This window comes from Delphinus delphis, chromosome 16 (genome assembly GCF_949987515.2).
Source record: "Delphinus delphis chromosome 16, mDelDel1.2, whole genome shotgun sequence".
Lineage (NCBI taxonomy): Eukaryota > Metazoa > Chordata > Mammalia > Artiodactyla > Delphinidae > Delphinus > Delphinus delphis.
This window is the reverse complement of record NC_082698.1, coordinates 24,579,447-24,607,017: the sequence shown is the minus strand read 5'-3', so window position 1 is coordinate 24,607,017 and position 27,571 is coordinate 24,579,447. Positions and strand designations below refer to the sequence as shown.

Genomic DNA, 27,571 nt, shown 5'->3' with positions numbered 1-27,571 from the left:
TTACCCCACCAACAATAATCACAGACAAGAATGAACGGAAGAGCATTTTACCACACCCTGATGAATAACAAAGTGGTGAATAGTAGCCTTGTGTACTGAAGAAAGTTAAAAACAGAGAAAGCCTGCCTTAGGTTAGTATTAATTACTATTATCATTGAATTCTATTGCCCAAATTATTCTCTATGGTGGAGTAAAGAGTCCTTGCCTTCTGGTTCTCTGGGGCAGTACTTTCCCCTGCCTGAAAAGTTTCATATGGGGGCTTACCTGGTGGCACAATCGTTGAGAATCTGCCTGCCAGTGCAGGGGACACGGGTTCGAGCCACGGTCCAGGAAGATCCCACATGCCGTGGAGCAACTAAGCCCGTGCACCACAACTACTGAGCCTGCGCTCTAGAGCCCACGTGCCACAATACTGAAGCCCGCGCGCCTAGAGCATGTGCTCCGCAACGAGAAGCCACTGCAATGAGAAGCCCGCGCACCGCAACGAAGAGTAGCCCCTGCTCGCCGCAACTAGAGAAAGCCTGCGCGCAGCAACGAAGACCCAACGCAGCCAAAAATAAAATAAACAAATTTTAAAAAAAGATTTAAAAAAAGTTTCAGATGAAACATACAATGTCATGTGTCAGAAACAACAAACTCCTAATAGGCCAGTAGATTTCAAGTTCCTAAAGACATGGAAATGGTTGCTAGGCTTTATCTAAAGGTACAATGAAAACTATAGGGGCTATATGCCAGATCCCTTACACTAAATTGAGAGTGAAAGGTATGTTTCCATTTTGGTACATAATGGGTGTAAGTAAAATGCAAACTTGTATTTGGGAAAATCATTCAATTCTAACAACACGTGAAAGTCTGAGATGTAGGTCAACAAATGCACATTTCTGAAATACAGGTTCTTCTGAGTACATGTTCTGAAGTTCTCTGAAAATCTGGCTAAAACAATCCCTTATAATATACCAGTTCACATAATAAGCAAGTCAGAACTTTTGCCAGGCAAGATGTTGTTTTCCTTTATGGAGCCAGCAAAAACACAGCTCTAAGCTTAGGTTATAATGATAAAAGGCTTTTGGAGCAGCTTATTTTAGAGAATCATAAAAACAACCCAACCCAAAGTGTAAAGAATATGCAGAGTGTGCATTATGCTTCAGGACAAATCACTCCGCTTTTTTCCAGTGTAACTGATGCCAATGGATGAGTAAAGGGAGAAATAATTGTACAGACTGGGACCTGGGGCTTGCTGAGGTGAGTAACACCTGTATCACAAAATCATGAGTTCTCTCATTTTGTAAATTCCTTGAGATTAATTTACATACTTTTTGAAAAATTTAGAAGGATCAGAATATATTATCAATTATATGTGGAAGCTCCAAGTCTTCTGCTATTTATGGCTTACGTGGTGAGGTGTCCTACACATCACAGCATCTTTTAAAAAAATCTGTGGCCTTTCTTGGGGAGGTAAGTGAAGGGGTGAAAGGATTATATGATGCATTCCTTTAGATCAATTAGGGAATGGTGAATATAGTTGCATCTCTAGCATAACTATCGAGTGCTTCTTAGATACCTACTGCTGCTTTTCACTGCCTGTCATGAATGCTCATTTAATTCTCCAAACCCTAGGAGATTGATAATATTATCCCCACTTTATTGATGAGGAAACCGAGGCACAGCGACACTACCTTACAAAGCACACAAAATGTTGGTGCTGGGATTTGAACCTCGGCAATTTGACTCCAACATTTATGTCCTTATTAGGTTGTCTTCAGGTTCTATATTTACATCCCACTGTTTAGCACTCAGTGAATTCCTCCTGGATCCTAGCTACCTCTAAGCCATTACTATCAGATGTTAGTAAAAAGACAGGCTCAACGTTTAAAATGGCCATTCACTGGGATTCGAAACACTGGCCCGTTAAAATTCCCAACTTCCACGCGACTCAGAAATTACTCAACTGTCTTTTCCTAAACCCAGGGCTCCAACTTAGTTAACTTGGTTGCTATACAGCAACAAAACATCACCACACAGGAAACGAGGAGGATTATTTTAGACTGAGGATGCCGCTGCCCAGTATTCAGCCAGGGCCCTATCTGCCTCAATCACCCCAATTCTGGACCAACCCAATCTTATTAAGTGATTGTTCTGCTTCCTGTGTTGCACCATAACAGATTTCCTTGGGCTACATTTTCTCTCAGATTTGACAAGATTCGAAGCCAAACTAAGAAATCTAACTTTTGAGGTAGATCCGGCAGAAAACCCGTGGCGGGACCGCAGAGTTTGCGGCAACGAAGGCTACAAAAGAGCTCAACTGCATCCGCCGGGGCTCTCGGAGAGACTGCTAACGTGTTTGACTGTCAACAAGCCATTGAACCCCGCGCTGCTCTTTCGTGGTCTCTGCCTTTGGAGTTCACAAGCTGTAAATTTAACACACAGCCCGCCGCGCGGCTCTGGGTCCCGGGGAGTCTGAGGAAAGGCCTTTGCTGGGGGGAGCGCAGAGAAGGGACTGACGGGAGCCAGGAGAACGGGAGGGGCATTCTCAGGCGTCCTTCACAAACACAAAAACTAGGAAGCAGGAAGGGAAGGCGAAGCAAGGAGAGAGGAGGGAGGGGAAGCCGTGAATAAAAGCGCGCCCCTCCCGGAATCGGTTACTCGTTTCAAGCTCATTTCGGAGAGCGCCCGACCGCTGCGAAGGATTGCGGCCGCGCGCGCGCGCAGCTCTCGGGCGCTGGGCGGAGCAGAGCTACGCGCCTCGGTCAACCTGGCCAATCACGCTTTTCGGCCCCTCCCGCGCGGCCTCGCCCCGCTCCCTTGCGGAGGCTCGCGGCCGCGCGCGCGCAGTCCCGCCGCTCCGGGCGCGGGGCTGAGTGGAGCTGCGCGCGTCAGTCAATCTGGCCAATCGCGGGTCTCTTCCGCCTCCCGGGCGGCCCCGCCTCTCAGACTCCCGGCTGCAGGCAGCCGCTGGGTTAGTTCTCTACGCTCTCCGGGGATGGCGGAGAGAGGTAGCGTGCTGGGCATAGAGTGGGCGTCTGAGAACTGGACTTCTTCGGGGATTGGGTGGGGAGTCGAGTAGCGCTCCCTTTCCCTGGTCAGGGAACTTCTCAGCTCCACCTCAGGCCTGGGGTCTCTCGAGGGCTTGCTGTAGTGGCGGGAGGGGAGGGAGGACTCCCTGTGGTATTTTTCCCGGTAAAGTTTCATGGCCTTTGTTTGAGAAGCAAACTTCAGTCTCTCCTTTTCAGGGTCTCTTAGCTGCTTAATCGAAAACGATGCAGACAGGAGGAAGTTTACCTGTGCTTGGGCTCCTTGTTCCTCAGGCCTGGAGGGTCATTTGTTTTAGGCACACAGCCTTTAGGATTTAGGGTAGCGTGACAGGTCTATGTTTTTTTTGAGTCAAGATTTCAGTTACATTTCCTTTCATTGTGAAGCTGGCGTAATGAAATGAAAGAATTCCTGACTATCCAAAGTTGTTATCCAACTCACCCCCCCGAATATGTCAGATTTTGAGGATTTTTGTCAGATTTTATCCATCAATAAAAACAAATGTGGAGTTGTTCATATGAGATGCTAGCTAGTTAACTTGTCATGAAAAAAACTAGTAGTCACCATAATGAGCAACACAATCCGATTTAGGAAAGTAAATGGAAAACTGAAAAAAAAAAAGAAGAATGAATCACAACTAAGTGAAAGAAGGAAGTTGGCTGGCTTACTTGGTGATGTTATGTAAAACAATAAAAAATTCTTTGATAAAAATTAAGGAATATATAGAGGTGTGGGTTAATTTGATTTCCGTTTTGTGATTATTTTTTGTTTTTTAGAAGTAAAGCAAGATTTCAAGATGGAAAGTCCATCAGCCTCAGCTGTGGTGTTACCTAGCACTCCACAGGCTGGTGCCAATCCACCGTCTCCTCGTACAAGCAGTTCAAGAAAACAAGTATGAAAATCTTAGTTCTTTCAGTGGATCTAGTCTATATTTCTAAGTATTGTGGCAATGGTGGTTTCAAGTCTACTGAACATTGTCAGTTAACGTAATGTGTAAATTAGTAAGTAAAAATTTTATTAACATAATTTTAGGTCTTTCCCCTTAGATAATGTATTGGACCTTCCCCTCAAATTTTCATCTTGACCCAATTATTTTCATTTAGTTTCAGTTCAAGTTTTTACAGCATTCCAAACAGGAAGTTTGAATCTGACATCATGAAGGTCTTTGGGGGAAAGATCTAGGTCGTTTCCTTAATTTGTAACTCTGAAGCACCTAACCATGTCAGGCTTGGCACAATTGCTGAACAAATGTTTGTGATTACTGAGATAAGTGTTTCAGCACTGTTTTAGAAGGGTGCCGGCTCTGCTAATATAAAAAGGGGTTAAAACTTAGTGGAGCTTACAGGAACTAAAGATATTTTGTGATGGTTGCTTTAGATATATGGAGACAGAAAGTCATCTGGTGGTGTCTGCCATAGAAACGTAAGGTCTTGATTTCTAGTAGATTTATTTATATCAAGTCTTGATTAACATTATTAACGTTTGATGCCTTTTTCAGCCTATGAGTGCAACCCTTAGGGAACGATTAAGGAAAACTAGATCTTCATTTAATTCTTGTTATGGTGTGGTAAAACGACTTAAAGTAGAGAGTGAAGAAAATGATCAGACCTTTTCAGAGAAACCAGCACCTTCAACAGAAGAAAACTGTTTGGAATTTCAAGAAAATTTTAAACACATAGACAGTGAATTTGAAGAAAGTACGTATTTGAAAAATACCTTCAAGAATATCAATGCATGTGCATCTAAATCACTTGATTCTGAGTCATGCAGTGATCTCCAGAATGACTTTATGAGTGAGAATCTTCCCAAACATGGATTAAACAAAGAAAAAGCAAAATTGGTGAAGCAGATTCAGGAGAAAGAAGAACTTCTTCGGAGGCTAAAACTAGTCAAAATGTATAGATCAAAGGTAAGAAGAATTTCAGAACCATTGCCTAATTAATTTTTTTATTTTTAGATAAATGGTAGGAAAGTATTTCAAAAAGAAAAGTTTATTTTAGCATAATAAGAAGTAAGCCAAGTATCCAGAAACCTGGCTTCCAACAGCTTTAACTCAAATATGTCATAGATTTAGAGTAGAGCAGAAGAGGCCTCTAAACACCAGGTATAACTTTTAAAAGTCCCAGCCCTTATTTCATATGCAGTTGAAGCTTTCTATCTAGTTTCCAGCCCACAGCAGTATTAGAAGCTTCAAATGTTAGCTGCAAGTGGCAATGAGAACAGAAGCAACAGTGACAGTGAATGAGAAAAAAAGCTAAAAATGGACCACAGAGTACAATGAAAAGTAATTTTAGTAATGATCTTTTGTTATTCAATTATGTGTAACAAATTATTAAAATATTCCGAGCATTTTCTTTAAGAAAACAACAAATATATATTAGATTTTAGATTTCAACCCAGATAAGGTTGAAGAAAATAGAATTTGGGCACTTGGAAGAAGATGACCCTCACTTACCTGGATCATTCATGTATATTGCAATTGCGCCTTCTTCCCCAGCAATGTGTCATAAATGATGGAATACTGTATCTTATTTGCTCTCTTGAATTTTTAGGACTTCTCTAAATATAATTACTTGAGTTTTATGAGATAGTGACATTGAAAAATATTAATTTAAATATCATTTCTTAAAGTACAGCTGTGGTAGAAAAAGTAGATTGTTTTTTTTAACCCATATTGTTGCTTCTTTACATAGTTTTGCCCTATTTAATGATTCGATTTTTCCCTGAGGGTAAGGATAGCCCAGAGCTTCTACCAAACAAAACAGCCATAGAACTCAATTTGAGTGATAGTTACTTAAAACCATCCTACTTTTTTCCTGGGTAGAAGTCCCATTTATGTCCAAATGTGTTACCCTTTAAACCTACTACTCATCGACTGATTTGACAACTTTCATTAAGTAAGTTAGGATGGCTATCTAGTTACTGACACACATTTATGTCTTTTTTTTTTTTCTGTTTCAGAATGACCTGTCTCAGTTACAGATGTTAATAAAGAAGTGGAGAAGCTGTAGCCAGCTGTTGCTTTATGAGCTGCAGTCAGCTATGTCTGAGGAGAACAAGAAACTAAGCCTTACTCAGCTGATAGACCACTATGGGTTAGATGATAAATTGCTACACTATAACAGAAATGAAGAAGAATTTATAGGTGTTTAATTCATAATTTTTTTCTCCAGAATGTCTTTGTGGATGACAATGTAATTAAAAGATATTTATACATTTTAAAAGGAAGATGTAAACCATTAGGGCTTAGAGAAAGGTATCCTGGTGAACCTGGATCAATTTAGGGCCTTTGTTATATAAGTATAAACTAGGTTCTAAAATGAAAATTTAGTGTTTTGAATAAATTTGCCAAAGAAAACTTGACAGTTAAAGAAAGGTGAAAAAATTTTTTTAAATTAAGTCATGATTAAAAAAATAATTTGGACAACTGTGGAAGTGAGTTTTAATACATTGTTCTATTTATTGTGGTAAAAGTTTTATTTTAAATGTGAAAAAACAGTCCATCTAGTGAATGTCTAAACCGAAACTTGTCTGAAAATGCCTGCCTCTCCTAAGTTTATGCCTCTCCTTTGTTTCCACCCATTTACCACATATTTCCATCTGGATGGTCTAGCAGGTAAACTCATATGTTCAAAATTACATTAGTTTCTGTCTCTTCAAATTTGTTACTTGTATTCGTCATCTCAGTTAGTGAAGTGATCATCTGTTTCTTATAAAACCACATGTCCTCATCACCCACTTCAGGGCATCACGGCATACGGGGCCTTTTACATTCATCTACCTTTCTAATTTTATCTGTGAAATAGGTAAAAAGCTAGCGTATCTACTCCATTAACAGTGACTCCTCAGTCAGAAACCCACCTTCACTGGGTTGGGGTTCTGGCTGCCATGTTGTCCGTTATCTGTCATCCTGGCCATAGATGGACCCAAGCATCCCAGTCCTTGAGAATTCGGAATTGAGCTCAAGAAAAGAAAGCCCATCTCTTTTTGTGGCTGGAGCTGTTGTATGTGAACTTGAAAGCAGAAAAGCTGGTGTGCTTAAGTCTGCCCTTACAGAGGAAGGCAGAGATGACGGAGAGAGAACTTTGTGGGTCAGTGGCTTCTTGGTTCTGGTTTCCAGTCTCTTGGGTCCTTTTAAGGGCTGAGACAGCTTTACTTAGTTGTGGGTTTTTTTTCCCCCAATCTTAAAAGAAAAGTACTTCCCTACTACTTGGTAAGCAGCCACTACCCTAAGCTTCCCCCCTCCGCCCCCAGCTGCTCCTTACTCTCAGCCCAGTCCTTCCCCATGATCCAACAGACTATTAATGTTGGCATATCAAGACCCTGCTCTTGCATGCATTCTAATTGTTAATGCCCATGCCAGTAACCTACCCCTCACCCCGGCCTCAATTCTTGCCTTCTAGACACTGCCATTGTCATTGGCTTCTGTGAACCCAAGAGGACTGGCCTTCCCTGGCTCTGGGATTCCCAGATGGGCATCCCTGGGAAGCTGTGCTGACCAGCCTCCACTGCTTCTTGCTGCTCAGCCAGAGGTCCTAAATGTGGCAGGAGAAGTGGTTTCCCTGGTGATGGTTGCCAGCATTTGACTGCAGCTGCCCATTACTGACTAGCACATCCCCTGGAGTCACCCTTACACGTCCATTTGGGGGAACTACAGCATCAATGGGACTCTGGTTTTGGGAGAGTTGGGGAGCAGTTGGTGGTATAGCAATGGGGATTTCTAAGGCATTGGCTAGGTGCTGAGGGCTCCAACAGCTCTGTGAGCACTTCTACAAGAGGAGGTGGATCATGGAGTATGGATGGGGCTTTTGGGAGAGTTTGGGGCCTAGGGGTGCCCATGAAGCAGTCCCCTTTTTAATAATTTCTATTGAATTTTACCTCCATTTAATAGGATATATTTATTAAGAACTACTGAATAAGAATTATTTTTATTCATTAAAATGAAAGCTAACACTTAGCACTTGCTTTGTGCCAGTTTTAAAAGTATGTTAACTCATTTGAGTTTTACAATTATCAACATCCCAGTTTTAAAGATGAGGAAATTTTAAGATTAAGTAGTTATTTAGTGACAGTCAGAATTTGAACCCAAGCAACCCAGCAACAGAGCTCATAACCATGTTATGTTTGACCCAATTAATTATATATATTACTACTTGATAATGTAGATAATATCTTAAAGGGCTATAAAAATACAAATATAATTGCTCTTAGTTCAGCAGAAGCTGAGAGGAATCAGTACCATAAACATATCAAGAGAGAGGACTGGGTTCCATGACCCATGTGCCCTTCCAAAGCACCTGCCAATAACCCCAAAGCAGAAGATGCCTCTTGTTGAAAGTGCTGCTACTAGAATACAGCTTGGGGGCAAGAGGCTCTTGCTAACCTCCACTCTATGCCTCAAAGCTGAGGCATTCAAGCAAGGAGCATTGCCAGAATCACTCAGGGTAGACACTAAGAAACGAAACAGGCTGTTAAGACCTGGGAATCCACAGAGCACTGTCCAGCGAAATTTGTGGCCTTGCCTTAGTAGCAAATGGAGGCTCCAGTAGCTAACTTAGGTGACATGGAAATGTTACCAATAGGCACTACCCTGCTTAATCAGCCAAATCGACTACTTCAGGAATCATTCTAGGTCTAAGGGGGGGGAGCTGTCAAAATGATGTTGGTTCTATTTTCCTTACCATTCCCACCACTGATCACTATACAGGTGATCAATTATGGTACTATCCTGGCAATTTCTAAATAGAAGGTTTTAAAACTTCTAAATTTTTTCTTCTAAATAGAATGTTTTATAATTGCTCTCTTGCTTTACCTACACCAGTGTACATTGGATATGGTGTTACTAATTAAACTTAACATTTAATTCACAAAGTGCAGAACATTGAGACATTGACACCCTTTGGAGATTGTGGTTCATGATCCCAATGGTATTACCTTGGAATGCAGCAGTCCATAGGCTATGGAAAGGCAAAGCAGTTTTCTGAGCCGTTAATCTTCTCATTACTTATTTATCATCATCTACATGAATAAAGTGATAAACTATTTCATGGAAATGTAAGAATTCTGATCACCAAACTCCTTTGTGTGTGTCTGTTTCTCCACACCAAGCAATTCTCAAAACACCATCTGGATGTCCTACAATTCAACTCAATTCTGACACATCTATCTGGAGATAGCATCAGATTCTACAAGTTAAGGGCTCAGTCCCACAAGACTGCCCTCCACTTCAGATGCCATTTGAAAAACCAGATTGTTACCTGTGCTTCTGACCGGCTGGCAATAAGTCAGAGGTTCCCAAGACCCCCTCCTTCCTTGGGTTCAGTTAATTTGCTAGAGTGGTTCATAGAACGCAGAGAAACATTTTATTTATCAGATTACCATTTTATTATAAAAGGATCTAACTCAGGAACCTCGGGATGGAAGAGATGCATAAGGCAAGTTATGGTGAAAAGCTCAGACTTGCTTGCTCTCTCTGGGTACACTCTCCAAACCTTGTCCTTCTGGGCTTTTATGGAGACCTCATTACATAGGCACAATTGATTAAATCATTGGTCATCGGTGATCAATTCAACTTCCAGCCCGTTTACCCTTCCTAGAGGTGGGGGTGGGGGGTGGGTGTGCGTAAGGGTGGGTGGGTGGATGGGAGGTTGGGACACAGGGTTGGTTCTCCTGGCAGACAGCCCCCATCCTTAGGTGCAATCCAAAAGTCACCTCATTAATATAACAAGACACCTGTACCTCTCTCATCACTTAGGAAATTCCGAGGGTTTTAGGATCTCTGTGCCAGGAATGGTGTCGGAGACCAAATATATATATTTCTTATTATAAATCACAATATCACAAAATGAGAAAATGCTTTTTTTTCTGTTTACTAAACTATCATGTGGGGCACAAAATTAAGTTCTGTTGCAAATACATATGAATATAGAAGATTATGTCATGTTTATGTAGAACGTCTATGTAGAAGAAAATATGTTGTAATTTACAAGTGATTTAGGGCTTGGTAAAAGTAAACAATTCGCCTCGTTCCCATTGGTAGGACAGGGAATCATCTTAAACATTCTATTAATTTTTTTTCTGATGATAGAGAAATGCTTACTGAAGAAAATGGGAAATACAGAAAAGTATAAAAGATAAAAATCATTCATAATCTCATAACATTTCTGGTAATTTTATAAAATTAGAAATACCAGTAGTGGCTAAAAATAATTTTTTGTCTTTAAGACTTTCTATATTACTACTGTGAAAATAATTTTTGATCAAATTAAGACTTAATAAAATAGATCTTGAATATATTCTGAGCTAAAATCGTGTTCATTCTTGAATAAAAATCATTCGTGTTATTTTAGACATTTATTCATGCAGGACATTTTTATAATGACTAAGGCTAAAATCAATCAATTTGCTATTAAAAATATGCCACTAAGAGGAGACTCTACTTAAATTTCCTTATATAAGAGAGACAGAAATCATTTTAACCAAATGAAATTATTTTTAAAATGACTGATTTGGTCTTATGTTTCCCACCAGCAGTTTTACATTTGAACGAAAGCAGGAAATGTTTTCATCCTTAATCTTTCAACTTCAGCCTGTAGTATTGAAATCTGCTCAGCTTGTTCTTTTGAAATTTTTGTTAACTTTTGCTGTTGCATCATGTTTTCATATCGTTCTTTGGCAATCTTTTCACAAGTCAGTGTAGACCCTTATCCCAGAAATGAAGAAGAAGGAATTATTTGGATTATTATCTATACTTTTAGATACAGAAACAGCACTCAGAATCAATTAAACATATGGAACAAATACTGGTAGCTTTATAACCACTGTACAGATTTTAGGAATTATGATCACTTTTAAAGAAACTGACAGTTGATTAAAGAAAAAAATCTTACCCACTGCATTACAGATGTCTTTTCTCTCTGAGACAGCCACCAGTTCTTCTCGTAAATTGCAGCTTAGGGTATAATTTGCTACATCTTTTTGATTGCTGTACCTTCTCAGTTTTTTAAGCAGCTTTTTGCAGCTTTCCACATTCTTTTTGTGGGTCTGAAATTTTTGTTCCCATGACACCCCACAGAAATAATTTTGAAAAAAATATATTTTATAAAGACATTATTCTTAAAATTTAAATACATTGTCATCAGTAGGACATCTTACCATCATATCCCTAGTACCTAGCATAATACCTGCACATAGTGGGTACTTAAATTATTTGTTGAAAGATAGAATGGTATGTTGATACACATTTTAGAAAAAAATTTGTATATTCTTAGAAATAAGAGAAGATTTAAAAAACACATAGCCTTGAGATTACTTTGTTTCCATCTTATGTATGTTAAACACTCAAAACTGAGCATTGTTAGGCAATTAGGGTAAAACAAAGCCTTTACAATGCAAAGGAAAGACTATCAACACTTCTACTACATAAATCTTACAGTAACCTAATGTGAAACAGGAAATTCACCTACACTCTGATATCTCCCAAGGGGTTAATTCAAATGTTAAAAGAAGTGCTTCACAACCTAAATGACTGACAGATGAATGGATGAAGAAGATGGGGTACATACATACAATGGAATATTGCTCAGCCATTAAAAAGAATGAAATAATGCCATTTGCAGCAACATGGATGGACCTGGAGATTATCATACCAAGTGAAGTAAGTCAGACAGAGAAAGATAAATATAATATGATGTTGCTTATAGGCAGAATCTTAAAAAAATGATACAAATGAACTTATTTATAAAACAGAAACAGACTCCCAGACTTAGAGAACAAACTTATGGTTACTGGGGGAAGGGAGAGAGGGATAGATTGGTAGGTTGGGGTTGACATATACACACTGCTATATTTAAGATAGATAAGCAACAAGGACCTACTGTATAGCACAGGGAACTCTGCTCAATATTCTGCAATAACCTAAATGGGAAAAGAACTTGAAAAAGAATAGATACATGTATATGTATAACTGAATCACTTTGCTGTACACCTGAAACTAACACAACGCTGTTCATCAACTATACTCCAATATAAAATAAAAATTAAAAAAAAAAGAAGTGCTTCAGGCTACCACATTGGTTACAGTTACAAAGACACTATTTAGAGACCTCTAATTACATCCTGAATATCAGTATAAAAGAGCAAGATTTTGGTAGGTTCTATTTGAATTCATGATTTGCAAACTATTACTTTGTTCAAATCTTTCACAACTACTGGAATTATAATGATCAGTATCCTTGAGACCTACCTTATCTAAAACAGCAATGGTTTGCTCCATTACTCCAATCTGAATGGCAATCATAGTCTCATAGTTTGGTTCATTTAGGTACTTTAAGAGGGGGAAAAAAACCCACAATGTATGTAAGGATATTTTTCTCTATTTCTTTCAGTAGATAATTTTATAAAGATTATCTTAGTTTTGAAAGTTACTGTTTCTCATAAAAATTATCTATCCAAGTTAGGATTGACTTGACTTTAGTGTCATGCTATTTACTTATATTTGGCTATTGATACACTCATCTATATACTAATAGTTACAAATGCCTAGAGTTTATCTTCTCATTCATTCATTCACTTATTCAACTCACCAAATATTTATTGTGTCTCATTTGAGAGTGTCTCATTAAGTCCCATATTAACAATATCCCAGTTAAAGATACTGAGGGAGATAACAAAGATAGATAACATGACAGAGAGTTCAAGAAAAAGAGAACGTGTAGTATGATTAGTTGCCAGAAAGTATGTAAGGTGACATGCAAATTAAAAGGTGGTTTGAGTTGGGCCATGGTTTCTCTGAACTGGGGAAATCAAAAGGCTTTATGGATGAGGTGGCATTTAAACCAGACCTTGAAAAACAGATAGATTAGGGATGTGAAAAAAAAATGCGGAAAAATATTGCAGGTAGAAGAACCAGTATAAGCAAAGGCACAGAGGTAGAATCCTGGAATATAAAATCAGTTTGGTTTGAGAATACTGATGTGTAAGAGGAACAGTGGGAATGAATTTCAAAAGATAATTTGAAGGACACTGAACGCCACTTAAGGATTTCAGAATTCATGTGCCAGGTAAGAAGAGGAACTTTAAAATGTTTGAGCAGAGTAGTAATGTTATTAGACCTGAATAGGAATGTGACAGCAGTATACAGTATAATTAGAAGAGAAAAACCCAAGGTCAAGAGACTAGTTAGGAGATTATTATAAAATACTCTAAACCATTGAAAAGGAAGGACTGAAGCAAGGTAAAGGCAGTGGGCATAGAGAATGAGGGAGTAAATGGATAAACTAGTCAAGACTTGGAAGACAAGGGAAAGAGAGGAATCAAAGAGGACAACAACTTTAACCCTGAGTGAATGGCTGAAAGAACAGAAATAAGCAAAATAAGAAGAGGAGCTGTTGGGAAGTAGGAAATACAGAAATAGAGCTTGAGAAAGGTCAGGTTCAGAGAGCTTAGATTGGAATTGGAATTTAATTGGAGTCCAGAAAGCTTGGATGAGTCTTAGCAGTGATCATGAAAGTCAGAAAAAGAGAAATCATCAAAGGAGAGGGCACGGAAAGAAACACAGAGCTGGGGGCAGAATCTTAAAAATAGCTATACTTAAGAGAAACAAAAGAGAAATGAGGAAAAGAGGCAGAGTGGTCTGACATGTTGGAAGAAATACAGGAGAAAACAGGGATGATTAAAGCCAAAACAATGGGCAATTAAGAATGAAGATGGGGCTTCCCTGGTGGCGCAGTGGTTGAGAGTCCGCCTGACGATGCAGGGGACACGGGTTCATGCCCCGGTCCGGGAAGATCCCACATGCCACGGAGCGGCTGGGCCCGTGAGCCATGGCCGCTGAGCCTGCACGTCCGGAGCCTGTGCTCCGCAACGGGAGAGGCCACAGCAGTAAGAGGTCTGCGAACCGCAAAAAAAAAAAAAAAAAAGAATGAAGATGGATGGACTTCCCTGGCGGTCCAGTGGTTAACACTCCGCGCTTCCACTGCAGGTTCGATCCCTGGTCAGGGAACTAAGATCCCACATGCCACAAGGCCCAAAAAAAAAAGAAGATGGACAAATGCTACAGGGATGGTTATGACTGGGAAAGGGACCACGAGATTTGACAATTAGGAAATTCTTGGTGAGCTGCAAAACAGAACTATACTACTGAATGGGTCACAAAGAACCAGAGGCAGCAAATGTAAACTACCAGAAGAAACAGACAGAATTCATAGTCACATTATGAACTACTTCTGGCATAGAACATGCTTGACGTCACAGAGGCTTCTTATTAAATACTGGTTGAATGAATGAATACATTAATGAATGAAATTAAAATTATATAGTGGGGGGCAGGGAGAACCTACCTTTTGACGATCTCTTGAAAAAAACAGCATCTGAATATCCCGAGCCTTCTGATTTAGATCTTCCATTTCCATCTCCATTTTCTTATGTTCCCACTCGATCTGAAATATTCCTTTGTGGACTTCTTTACTTTCCATCATGCTAGCAACTTTCTTTTGTCCTTGAGTCTTAAAGAAAAAGTACATTCCGATATTCATATAATACGATTCTGCATACAGGATACAGAATATTTGAAGCTGAATGCTTTTCTTAGAAAACGCTTGGAATGCAGAGATAATTCTATCCTCTTTCTTAAAATGTAGTAGATATTAAAAAATTACTTGATGGGCACAATCTGATCACTATAAAGCATGGTAGTTACTGAACAGAAGGGATTGTAAGATACATTTGAATGGCATAGCCAATTTACTTTTATGTCAGTGATTAGGCAGGAACTCCTCTTGACATCACCGATCTACCAATCTGTATGCGTTTATACCCCTAGTCTGCCCTGCTTCTTGACACTATAGATAAAGGATTGTAATTTAATGCAGCTAGGCACAGCAGTATCTTGTTGGTAGCTAGTGGAAAAGCAAAAAAATTCAATGGGTTAAATATGATATTTAAACACCTAGATATTTTGTACTTCATTTCAAATTGCCTACATGAAGTTCAGGAATATTTTCATGGAGTTGTTCTCCCAGATTGCTAACAGTGAAACTACTATGTCTCTAAAATAAATTTGTATGTGAGTTCCATCAGTTAATATTTTATATTTTTCCTCCCTTCTCCTTCAAGAACTTAGCTTTTTCAAGTTCATGCCACTAGACTATACCAACTGCTACTCTTTATAAAAATTATTTTCATCTTTTGGTCACTGCTTGGGCTCAGTTCCTTGAATTTCCCACTTTCAATGCTCTCTTCTCTATCCTGCTCAGCCACCCAGCTCCCATGATCATACCCTTGATCTTGTCATCGCCAGCTCCAAAATCTTAAGGTCAAGCATTTCTCTGGAGCAGTATTTCCCAAATGTGGGAAATATTGCCCCACCAGGGGACATTCAACTATGTCTGGGGACATTTCTGGCTGACATAACTGTAGGGGGGCATTGCTACTGGCATCTAGTGGGTAGAGGCCAGGGAGGCTGCTAAACTTCACACAATACGCAGGACATCTCTCCTCGACAAATAATCATCCAGCTCAAAATGTCAGTAGTGCTGAGGTTGAGAAACACTTCTGTCGAACTACCACATCTCCTCTCTCCTTTCCTTTCAGTCAACTTTGTCATAAGATTTATTTTATAGTCCTGGTCTCAACTTCCTCACTTCATATTGTTTCTTCAGCCATCAGCAATTGAGCTCCTGCCCCAACCCTCCACTAAGACTGCTCTTGTCAAGTAATTGACATAGTGTATGGTTCCCTCCTCCTCGGAACTGTTTCTCTCATGGTTTCTAGGTTCCCTTCTATCTCACTGGCAGCTCCTTCTCAGTCTCCTCACTTAACTCCTTCTCTGCTAGATCTTTCAGAATTGGACTTCGGGTGTTGGCCCAAATGCCCTCCTCCTATCTACCCACTTCCTACGTGGTCTCAAGCAATCTTGTGGCATAAATTATCTATATGCAGATATCTATATGTAATAGTCCATATGTAGTTAAATATATGTGATCTACATATAGAATACTCCTAAATATGTATCTCAACCCTGAATTCTGGCTATTAGATATTTCCACTGGGTGTTCTGTAGGTATCTCAAATTTAACAAAAGCCAACATTCTTCATCCTATGTCCCCAGCCAAGGCTACATCTCCTCAGTCTTTCTCATGTCAGTGAATGACACCATCACCTTCTCAGTTGCTCAAAAGCCAAAATATTAAGATTTATTCTTGATCCCTCTCTTTACCTGACCCTTCACATTCAGTCCATCAACAAATCTGATGGTTGTTGCTCTTACCCTAACAACAAAAATTGAAGAAGAATTAAAAACTTCCTGAGATAAACAAAAACTGAGGGAGTCCATCGTTACTAGACTGCTCTACAAGAATTGCTAAAGGGAGTCCTTCAAGCTGAAATAAAAAGCAAGTAGATAGTAACTCAAAGCCAGAAGAAATAAATAAAAAACAACCTAAATAAAAAATGTAACTACATAGGTAAATATAAAAGCCAGTATTCTTGTATTTTTGTTTGTAAGTACTCTATTTTTCCTGTGTGGTTTAAAAGAAAAATGCATAAAATAATAATTAAAAATCTATGTTAATGGACACACAGTATATAAAGATGTAATTCATGATAATAATAACATACTGGGGGAGAAACAGAGCTCCATGGAAGCAGAGATTTGCATACTACTGAAACTAAGTTGGTGTTAATTTGAACTAGTCTGTTATAAAATTAAGATGTCAATTGTAATTCCCAGGGGTAACCACTAAGAAAGCATACGGAAAAGGAAAGGTATAGGGAAAAGGAAAAGAGAAGGGGATCAGAATGGTACTCTGCAAAAAACCCCAATTATCTACTAAAGAAAGCAATAATGGAGGGACTGAACAACCACAAAATATGACATGCAGAAAACAAATACCAAAATGACAGCAGTAAGTTCTTCTTTACCAGTAATTACGTTCAATGTAAATGCATTAAAGCCTACAATTAAAAGGCAAAGATAGACACAATGGATTAAAAAAAGATCCAATAATATTCTGTCTAGAAGAGACTCACTTTAGATCCAATGACACAAGTAGCTCAAAGGTGAAAGGATGGAAAGATATCTTCCATGCAAACTGTAACCAAAAAACAGCTGGAATAGTTATACTAACATCAGACAAAATAAACTTTAACACAAAAATTGTCTTTTATATGCTGATAGAAGGCCAATCCTTCAAGAATATATAACAATTATAAACATATATGCACCTAAAAACAGTTTCAAAATATATGAAGCAAAAATTGACAGAACTGAAGGAGAAATAGACATTTTAATAACCATAATTGGAGACTTCAATATCTTACTTCCACTAATGGATAGAACAAGTATAGATCAATATAGATCAATATAGAAATAGAGGATTTGAACACTATAAATTAATTAGACATAAGAGACATATACAGAATTCATCTCTCAATAACAGCAGAATACACATTATTTGCAGGTGCAAATGGAACATTCTCAAATACAGATCACATGTTAGGCCATAAAATGAATCCTAATACATGTTAAAAGATGGAAATCATACAAAGTATCTGCTCTGACCACAAGGGAATGAAACTAGAAATCAATAACAGAAAGAAAACTGGAATATTTACAAATATGTGGAAATTCAACACCACATTATTAAATAATCAGTGAGGTCAAAAGAGAAATAAGGGATATTAGAAAATATTTTAAAATGAATGTAAGTGAAAATGTAACATACCAGAACTTATACAAATCCTTCTCAAACACTTAACAAAAAACTGAAAAGGAGGGAATATTTCCAAACATTTTATGAGGCCAACATTACCCTGTTTGATTATCAAAGCCAAAGACACCACAAGAAGAGAAAATTACAGGTCAATATCCTTGATGAACATGGACAAAATCATGAACAAAATATTAGCAAACCAAAGTCAACAGTACATTAAAAGGATCACACACACACACACACACACACACACACACACACACACACACACTCCTAGACATATGTTCAAACTGCTGAAAACCAAAGATAAAGAGAAAAATCTCAAAGGCAGACACATTATTTTAAGAGGAACAAAGATTAAAAAAATATAGTAGGCATCTTGTCAGAAGTTCCGTTAAGCCAGAAGAAGATGAACACCTTTAAAGTGAAAAGAATGAGAGGGAGAAAGAAAGAACCGGTCAATCCAGGGAACCCAGCAAAATATCTTTCAATGATAGAGGTGAATCAATTTCAGACAAGGAAAAACAGAGAGAATTTATTACCAACAGACTTGCACTTCAGTTGTTAAAAGAAGTTTTTTAAGTAGAAGGTATATAATACAAGACAGAAACTTCAATCTATACAAAGAAAGATCTCTTGAAATAGTGAAATTGGAGGGGAATAGAAAACGCTTTTTTCTTATTTTCATCACTCTAAAAGATAACTATCTATAGCAACAATAATAACAATATATTGTGGGTTAAGAGCATTTATAAAAGTAATATGTATAGCAACATTAGCACATAATTCCCAAATAGCACAAAATCCTCAAATATTTGGAAATTAAATAACACACTTCTAAATAACCCATAGTAACTTCTAATAGGAAGTTACAAGGGAAATTAGATAATATTTTAAATGGAAAGAAAATAAAAATACAAAATTTCAAAATTTGCAGAATGCAGCTAAAATAGTGCTTAGAAGGCAATTTATAACATTAAATGTTTATATCAGAAAACAAGCAAGGTCTGAAATCAATTCTCTAAGCTTATCAAACTTATCATTAGGTGAGGAGATTGACTCTAACAAAATAATAGTATGTATATTAGGATGAACATTTAACTCCGTGGTCCTGAACTTCTTTTACCTTAGAATTACCTGGCAAGCTTTAAAAAAATGTCCATGCTTAGGGATGGGGTCTGGACACATTTGTAAACTTGTTCAGGTGATTCTAACGTAGAGTGAGAGTTAGCAACCACTGGTTCAACTGAATGAGAATGATTTACCATAGAAATGGGAGAATATGAAAAATATTTGGTACAGCAGGTGATATGTTGGTTTTTTCTCCTTAAAGCATGAGAATTACCCGAATCACAGAATTCAAGTCTTCAACTATGTTCTTGTTGATGAGGATTGCATCAGAATAATCCAGCAGTAACTGGAAATTCTCCAGTTCTACTTGCCCTTGTTTAAGGAGGATTTGGATTGTCAAATTCAACTGGAATTTCACTTTGTCTTCCTGTAATCTAAATTGAAAAAGACTTTAAAGTAAGTAGTTGTAATACATTTATATTCCAAATTTCATCTATCATCTGATATATAAATTTGATAAAATATATCTGATATAAAAATTGAATATAAAATTCAAAATTAATTTTCCTTAAGTTGAAGGAAAACATGCTGGAGATTAATGTGGAAAATACTTTCCCAATGACAAGCTTTCCTAGAGGTCTCTATGGTACCTCTTCTTACTGATGTGGAATTACACTTGGGCTGCTCAAAGAATGGTATGGACAGAAACACATTCATAAGGTTTTACTTCATGATTAAGAAAAGATTAATATGGTTTTGAATGTAAGTGGAAAAAACAGAGATGCTACCAAATAACAAATCTGTTAAAGTTCTGACTCTGTGTATTGATCTCTGATATTATATTAACAATGTTTAATCTGCATACTACTTATCAAATCTATTTTTAGGTAATTCATATTCCTACTTATCACCTAGATCTGAAAATGATGTTTAATGATGAATTTGGGAACATCAGAGAAGTATTTATCCATGTGGCTGTAAATATGGCCAAAAGTGAAGCAAGGACTTAAAACAGTATCCCAATTACTCTGGAAAATACAACAAGCTCCCTTGAAGAAAAAATATTAGCTGCTTAGGCATCTACATGGAAATTTCTTGGATATCTACTTAATTTTCCACACAGTTTGCTTGTGTGGCTTGAGCTTAAAAGTACTTACCAGCAGAAACGTGTTCTTTCTGTGGAACACGTGTGGAAGGAGATTAAAATAAAAGATTTTCCCCAAGTTTGCCTATTTGATTAAGTCACAGGAATGTGAGGTATAGTATAGGGAATATAGTCAATAAAATTGTCACAACTTTGGGCTTCCCTGGTAGTGCAGTGGTTGAGAGTCCGCCTGCTGATGCAGGGGACAAGGGCTCGTGCCCCAGTCTAGGAGGATCCCACATGCCGCGGAGCAGCTAGGCCCGTGAGCCATGGCCGCTGGGCCTGCGCATCTGGGGCTTGTGCTCTGCAACGGGAGAGGCCACAATGGTGAGAGGCCCGCGTACCGCAAAAAAAAAAAAAAAAAATTGTCATAACTTTGTGTGATGATAGATGGTAACGACTTATCATGGAGATCGTTGAGTAATGTATAGGAATATCAAATCACTATGTTGCGCATCTGAAACTAATTTTGTAAGTCAATTATGCTTCAAATTTTAAAAAAGGGAAAAACAGAAATTGAAGAGTAAAAAAAAACTTGACGATTTGCAGTAAGAACAGTGGAGCATGTAGGCAAATTTCATTCTGAAATAAGGTCTTATGTAACAAAATGCACTTTCTCAAGGAGAAGTTATAAAGCCATGAATATAGGTAAGCCAGTGCCAGCTGAAAACCAGTGAGTCAGCATTCTCTCCCCATGATAACACAACCTAATTTAGCCCTAGATTTTGAATAAATGAACATGAATGAAAGGTTCAAATTACAGGGTGAGCTCACGGAGTACTTTTTCAATTTCATGTTGCACCTTCTCATCATCCTCAGTTCTCCTCTGGAGGAAAGCCACCATTTCTATTAAGCCAGCTGCTTTCTGCTTTACCTGAAGAAACCAAACCACCAACATCTCAGAACATACGGAGCTTTAGAAATAAAAGCAAACTAATTTTAAAGAACTTTAAAAAATATACATCTTTTAACTTTGTTACAAAACCTTAACAAGTCCAACTTTCTAAGAAATAAACCAAAATTTAAATCCTGCCATTATGTAATATAAGAAACCCAAAACTTACATGGTACATCCCATGAATAATTAGAAAAGTATCAAATTTGCTTCTCACTGAAAGACAATACGCAAGCAACTAGAATTTTTCTTATATCTTATCATCTTAGATAAAGTTTTACAATCATAGATACTTTAACAAAAATATGACAGCCTGACGCATGCGGCACACAATTTAGGTAATCTGGTGGCAGGGCCAGGGGGCAAGGTGTGGTCAAGAAGCAGCAAGAGGAAGAAGTCTCTTCCTAATTAAACACACTCTCAAATTGCTACCCTTTGTTACATTAACAAAATATTCTAGCAAAACTATAAAGCTGATTCTGGTGAAATATAATTCTTCTATGCAAAAAGGGATGAGGACTACTCAGGACCAGAGCAGACAGGAGAAGTTGTATCTACAACAGTGTTGTCCAAGAGAAATGCCATGTGAGCCATCGATGCGAGCCACATATGTAATTTTAAATTTTGTAGGAGCCACATTATACAAGTGAAATGAAACAGGTGAAATTAATTTTATTATCTTATTTAATACAATATATCCAAAACATTATCATTTCAACCTGTAAAGAATATAAAAAATATTAAGACACTTTCCCTTCTTTTTTTCACGCTAAGTCTTCTAAATCTGTGTGTATTTTCCAGTTACAGTATGTCTCAATTAGGACTGTCCACATTTATTTCAAGTAAAAAATAACCCCGTGTGGCTAGTGGCCGTCAATTTGGGTCTACAAGTACTTAGCCTTCAATAGGACTGAGGTTAATATTTTATTTCTTTATCATTATTATTAATATTACTATTACCCTAGTGCGAAAACCTAAATAACTAGCCTTTCTAGAAGCACTGACCACCGTAAACTATATATTTGATACTAGTACACTAAATGAAATGAAATAAAATAATAAAATGTTATTATATACTTTCTGTTCATTTTCCACTTTCGCTCGTCTGGTCATGCAGAAATGTTCCCAGACGGAGGGGTCCAAGCCTTGTGGCATGTTATTAATACTGTCCAAGTCATCCATGGCTTTCATTAACTGGGCAAAGGCATCCTTATTCAATTTCCCAGATCCTGGTCGCTCTCCAAAAGGCACAAGACTGGTCGTATCTGAGTGCACTTTTTGTTTGTGAATCCTGGTATTACCAATAAAAGCCCATCAACCTTTCACATTCTCACATACAAAAAAAAAAAAAAAAATCACTGTTAAATTAACGTAACCCTTAGCAGAGGTGTGATACTGCAAGACAGTTTCCTGTGGCTAGTGGGTGGATTACCCCAAAGAGAAAAGCACCCACTTGGACCTTCTTCCATCCCCTCTGGATCCCCAGACATGACCTTGGCTGGACTATAGATGTCCCCAGTTTCTGTCAGCACTGGCAGTTTTACCTGCACTAGAAAATGTCTCCCTTCTGGGCATTTTAAGCAGGTAAGTAAATGCCTGAGGGAAGTGTGGATGTCCCCTGGTTCTGCCCCATACATCCTCTGCTGGTATCCTTGTTGCAGGTGAGTAGCCTGGAGAATGTTCAGCTATATGTGCAACTGGAGAAGTGCCTCTTTTTATCTACATTAATGGATTATTTTTGTTTCCCTGGCCTGCAGCTGGGAAGAGAAGGGTACAGAGATTTGTACCAGGCACTCACTCTCAAGGTGCTTTACAATACGCCGTGAAGTTACTATTGTTATCCTCTTTTTCTAGATGAAGGAAGCGAGGCTCTGAGAGAAGTGACTGGCCAAGGCCATAGGTCTGATAGATGTGGAGTTAGGATTTAAAGCTAATTCTGTTGGACAATAGAGTTTATGCTTTTTCCACTGCTGCCTCCCAGTATATGGGAGGTCTCACTTCTTTCTTCACAGGCTTATGTAACTCACTCCTTTAAAAATAGGGAAAAAAAGACATAAGGCTTACTCTAGACTGAATTCCTCAGGTTGCATGTAACCTGTCAAAGGTGAGAGAATGAGTTTGCATCTCAGACACAAATGAGCCTATATCTTTGTGACAAACTCCATGATTCCTACATTATGTCTGATTAAAAATTATGAAAATCTGAATTGATAAAAATTTGGAAATCTGTGAAATGTAGTTCTAATGCTACTCTCGGTATAAAAATCAGATATTTTAGAACTCTTCGGATAATGGTTATTTTCAATCATTTATACTGGCATTTTTCAAACTTTATCTTGAACACAAATCACATGAGATGCTCCGAGGAAAGGGTACTTGTGGTCGAATAAGTCTGGAAAACATTTCCTACTCTATTTCTAATACTTGGGGATGCAAAGGCTACAAAAAGTTCTGAAATGTTCTTCAGTAAAGAAAATCTTTTATCTTTTTCAGCCCAGTATTTCCTTAAACTTATTTTGTCCTGGAAGACTTTTATGTGTAATTCCAATTAATACTGCAAGGGACTCATACTTGCTGGAACACATCTTGGGAAAAACAGTTTATAAATCTGTCTGCCATTTGTGTCTTACAAGGAACTACTTTCATGTATAAAATAGAACCTATAATAGCACTATGATTACTTAGATACTTAACTATTTTTAAATAGTAAAAAAGAAATCCTTAGTCTTCATTGCCTACTGTAAGATATAAGAATGATCTTTAACAAACTGAGTTATGATCAAGACACTTGAACATTTTCACATAAAAGATGTTACACTGAATATTACAAACTAATCGGGAGAAAAAGCTGACATCTAATAATGCTTACAAATTTTTTTCTCAAAAACATGATAACAAAGAGGAAACAAACCTTGGTCGGCGTTTAAAAAGTTTGTAGAGTATATCCACCTGATGACTGGGAATTTCAGAAAATTCCTTTTTAAAGCTGCGATCTAGAACCTAAGGGAAAACATATCATTGACAGGATTGTAACTTTGTTCAGAAGGCTTTTATTTGTTGACAATACTCTTTAACATATAGGTTGTGTCACTTTGATTTTAAAAATCCATGAAAACTTGGTTTATAACCTTGTTAGAGGGTGACCACTCACTGTGCAAGGATTTAACAAAGATTTACTTTGAACAAGAAGCACCTCAGTAAATTTAAAACATTACTTCATATAAGAGGTCTTAGAAATCATTCAGAACTGAAGTTTCACAAAATGATATTTACCTGTAAAACATGCAAGTTACCTCTATTTTATTCCATTCCGTTCTATTCTATTCTTCAGTTTGCTTTTCTATCCTGTTCTTTTCCGTTATAAATCTGCTGATCATAGCCTACTAAATTGATTTCATAACCAACTAATGGGGCTTGCAACCTGAAGTTCAAAAACCTCCAAAGTCTAACTGTGCTCTCTCTTTTTTGTACAAGAGAGAGCTTGAACAAGAGAAGTTTACAAAAATTTATTTTACACAGTGATTTTTAGAAATACACAGTGGCATAGAATGAAGTACACCCGTAACTGTGATTACAGTAGGAGAAAAATCTATGAGGAAATTAAATTATATCCCTCTTAATCTTCCCCAAATCCAGGCAGCAGCAACTCTATTGCATTAGCGAGTGGGTGAGACAACAGCTCTCACTTTGTCTTCCGCCAGTAAGTTGTCGTAGTGTTCCTTGTACATATCGTGGTCTTCTCTAGATTTCCGGATGGCCTCTGTAGTCTGGCTCTATAATAACATCGGGAATAGAAGATTGGAACTGGAGATCTTTCAGGATAAACAAAAATATTGGGGATACTGAAAAGAACAAGGAATTCCCTAGTACAAGATAAATGTGAAGTGAAGTATCGATTACAGATAACATTCACAGAAGAAAGCAAACTGACTGGAGACTGAAAGGACAAACATCCGCTCACCTGTTTCAAAGGGTAGCCAGCTCTGTATGCGAGTGTGTAAGTGACTAGGGAGCGCACTACACTCTTGGCAGGGCAGTATGGACGATGAAATTGCACAGGCTTGGGAGTTGCATGGACCTTGGTTCTGAGAGACTGAATATATAAATGGACAACAGCCAGACCGTATATAAAGATAGAGCCCTGACTCATAACCTACAACCAGCCAGGAAGGGAAACCACAGCCTCTGCAGCGATCGGCCCTAAACCGCCAGGACTTGGTCAATAACTTTCAGCTTTCCTAATTTTTGCCACCATTTTCAACTTAGGACCAACCAGAGAAAGCCAAAGCTCCTTCCTAAACCAAGCACATAGGTTGCCAAGCTTCTAATTAACTTGCTCCAGGCTTCTCCATGCCAACAACTTCGAATCAGGGAATAGCTGAAGCCCTCTCTTCTATTCATTATAAAGCTTTCTCATCCCCTGCCTGCCTTTGAGTGTCTGCCAAACACAAGTGATGGTGGCTGATTCCCTTACTATACCAAGCTCTGAATAAATAGTCTGCTTATTCTCATTTGGAGGGTCTTTATTTATATTTACAGTTCCAATTTCTGGTATGTCACACACTAGTGAGTGACTTAGCCTGTTACCAGTCTCTCTGAGATGGACTCCTCATCTACAAAAGAAATCCCGTACTCTGTAGGGTTGTTATGAGTAGGGTTGTATTTAGGAGGTGCTTTGCATATGCTCTTTAACAGACTCTTGGCAACAATAACTACATATGTCATTTGATACTTTATATCATTCATAAATGTCATTTATTAATACTAATAAAAGCTGACATCTTTTGAAAATTATCATGTGACATGTATTTTGTATTCATTGTCTCTTTAATGAAACATATCTATTCATGCTCCTATTTGAGCTTTTCAAAATATGACAGCTTTTCATTCTATAAGCTAACCCATTACTTATATATTTAGTGAAACTTAGGGTGCCAAAAGGTCCAGAGAGAACAATATTCCCTAGAGAAGAGCTTGAAAATAGCTTTAAAGGTTATGTGTCTTGTCCAAGGTCCCATAGCTAGTCAGTGGTTAAAAGTGGGCCCCTTCAACCATGAAGCCACATGGCCTCATTTTATAAACCATATGTCATATGAAAGTTACATAGTTCGTTTGACTAAATGATTGCAGACGCAGAATCACATAACTTTATGAACAGATTGGAGTGGGCACTTTCATCTGACCCTGGGGCAAAGTCCCAGACAGGGAGCCAAGGAAAGCACACAGTTGAGTAGGAATGTAGAAGGAAGGAAGGGGCTAGGCACGTGAGCTCCTGTTAAGAGGGATCCCCTTTGTCAGAAGATGCTTGTACTCAGGTATCAGACACTATACTTACTTTCTCCTCCTGCTTCCTTGCAAGGTAGTTGTTCAGGAAGGCTTCTCTGGAGCTTATTTCTTCATCCAACAGTAAGGAGAACACAAGGTTGTTTATTTTCAATTCCTCCTGCAGAAATATTTAAAAAGGGGGAAAATGATCAATATGCCTACCTTTGAAAGGATTTCCTATTGAGGGTCACAGACTTGGCACTCATCAAGCAAGTTTATGACATACAAGCAAGAGAAATTCTTTTTAAGGAAAAGGGAATATAAACTTGCAATAACTGCTCAGTTGTTTTTACCTTTTTCAATTTTCATTGTAAGATAAACCACATACATAGGAAAATACGTAAAACAAACGTACAGTTGAATGAGTTATTATAAAGGCAAAACACCCTTGTAATCACCACTCAATTAAGAACTGAACTTTACCGCTTTACCAGAGCCCTTTCCATGTGTCCCCATTCTAATCTCAACCCCGATAATAACCATTGTCCTGACTTTTATAGTAATCACCTCTTTATGTTTCTTTGCAGTATTATTACCCAAATATGTATCTCTAGGCACTATTGTATAACATGCTGGTGAAAAAACTGTCACATTTTAAAAGTCTCTTATAATCCACAGGTTCCCTTTCAGCCCTTTCTTTTCCTCACATTTATTTGCAGTTATCTGTAGTTTCACCTAGTCTGGGTTTTGCTAACTGCACACTTATGGCAAGTTTTTCAGAGTCCTTTATCCCATGTATTTCCTGAAAATTGGCAGCTGAATCAGAGGACAGATCAGACTTATGTTTGATCCTTTTATGAAGATCATAAAGGATATTGTGCTTTTTGATCAGGAAACAGGTAGTATCAAGTTGTCTTTCTTTTTGAGATGTTAGCAACTGTAGATCTCAATGCTCGGGTCCATTAATCCACTGGGAGCTGCAAAATGGTGATGTTATATTTCTATCATTCCTTTTTCACTTACTGATTGAAATCCTCTTATAAAGGGATGCTTCTCCCTATCTATTTGGTTACCTAGCAGTGTAGTTCATACAGGAAAACAGTAAATACTTGACACTTTCTCTTTATTAGTTTTTAGATAATAAATTTGTTGTTATCCTTTGATGGCATTTTTATTTTTAAAATATCACACATTCATTAATCTAACAAATTTGATAGGTTTCAGTTAATTGCAATTATTATTATCATTGAATCTTAAATTGTCCCATTTAGGGGAACTTTTAAAGTTGACTCCTGAGTCCTTTTGATGTTACTTAGTAGTCTTTGATAGTTTCCTCATTGTCTTGTATGAAAAGATGTTCTATCTTTTTAAAATAACAGCTTTACTAAGATGTATTTCACGATCCATACAATTCACTCCTTTAAAGTCTGTAATTCAATGGCTTTTAAAAATCAG

The 27,571-nt window shown here is 37.9% G+C and overlaps 2 protein-coding genes across 2 annotated transcripts in view; one reads left to right on the top strand and one right to left on the bottom strand.

The window, feature by feature from the left end:
• The first annotated feature begins 2,941 nt into the window (after positions 1–2,941).
• Positions 2,942–6,563, top strand: SFR1 (SWI5 dependent homologous recombination repair protein 1). The gene is made up of 4 exons (XM_060033572.1): positions 2,942–2,993; positions 3,807–3,922; positions 4,529–4,939; positions 5,992–6,563. Exons 1-4 carry the CDS (start codon positions 2,981–2,983, stop codon positions 6,181–6,183), a joined length of 732 nt encoding a protein of 243 aa, XP_059889555.1. The 5' UTR covers positions 2,942–2,980; the 3' UTR covers positions 6,184–6,563.
• A 3,419-nt stretch (positions 6,564–9,982) lies between these two features.
• CFAP43 (cilia and flagella associated protein 43) overlaps positions 9,983–27,571 on the bottom strand; it is a 99,300-nt gene continuing 81,711 nt past the window's right edge. Inside the window, exons 29-38 of the mRNA XM_060033571.1 lie at positions 26,187–26,294; positions 24,538–24,624; positions 23,763–23,851; positions 21,929–22,142; positions 20,718–20,830; positions 19,087–19,246; positions 14,370–14,534; positions 12,275–12,355; positions 10,920–11,073; positions 9,983–10,732 (exon numbers count right to left, since the gene is read on the bottom strand). Coding sequence (XP_059889554.1) covers positions 10,566–10,732; positions 10,920–11,073; positions 12,275–12,355; positions 14,370–14,534; positions 19,087–19,246; positions 20,718–20,830; positions 21,929–22,142; positions 23,763–23,851; positions 24,538–24,624; positions 26,187–26,294 — 1,338 coding nt within the window. The 3' untranslated portion in view covers positions 9,983–10,565. The remainder of the gene's footprint in view (positions 10,733–10,919; positions 11,074–12,274; positions 12,356–14,369; positions 14,535–19,086; positions 19,247–20,717; positions 20,831–21,928; positions 22,143–23,762; positions 23,852–24,537; positions 24,625–26,186; positions 26,295–27,571) is intronic.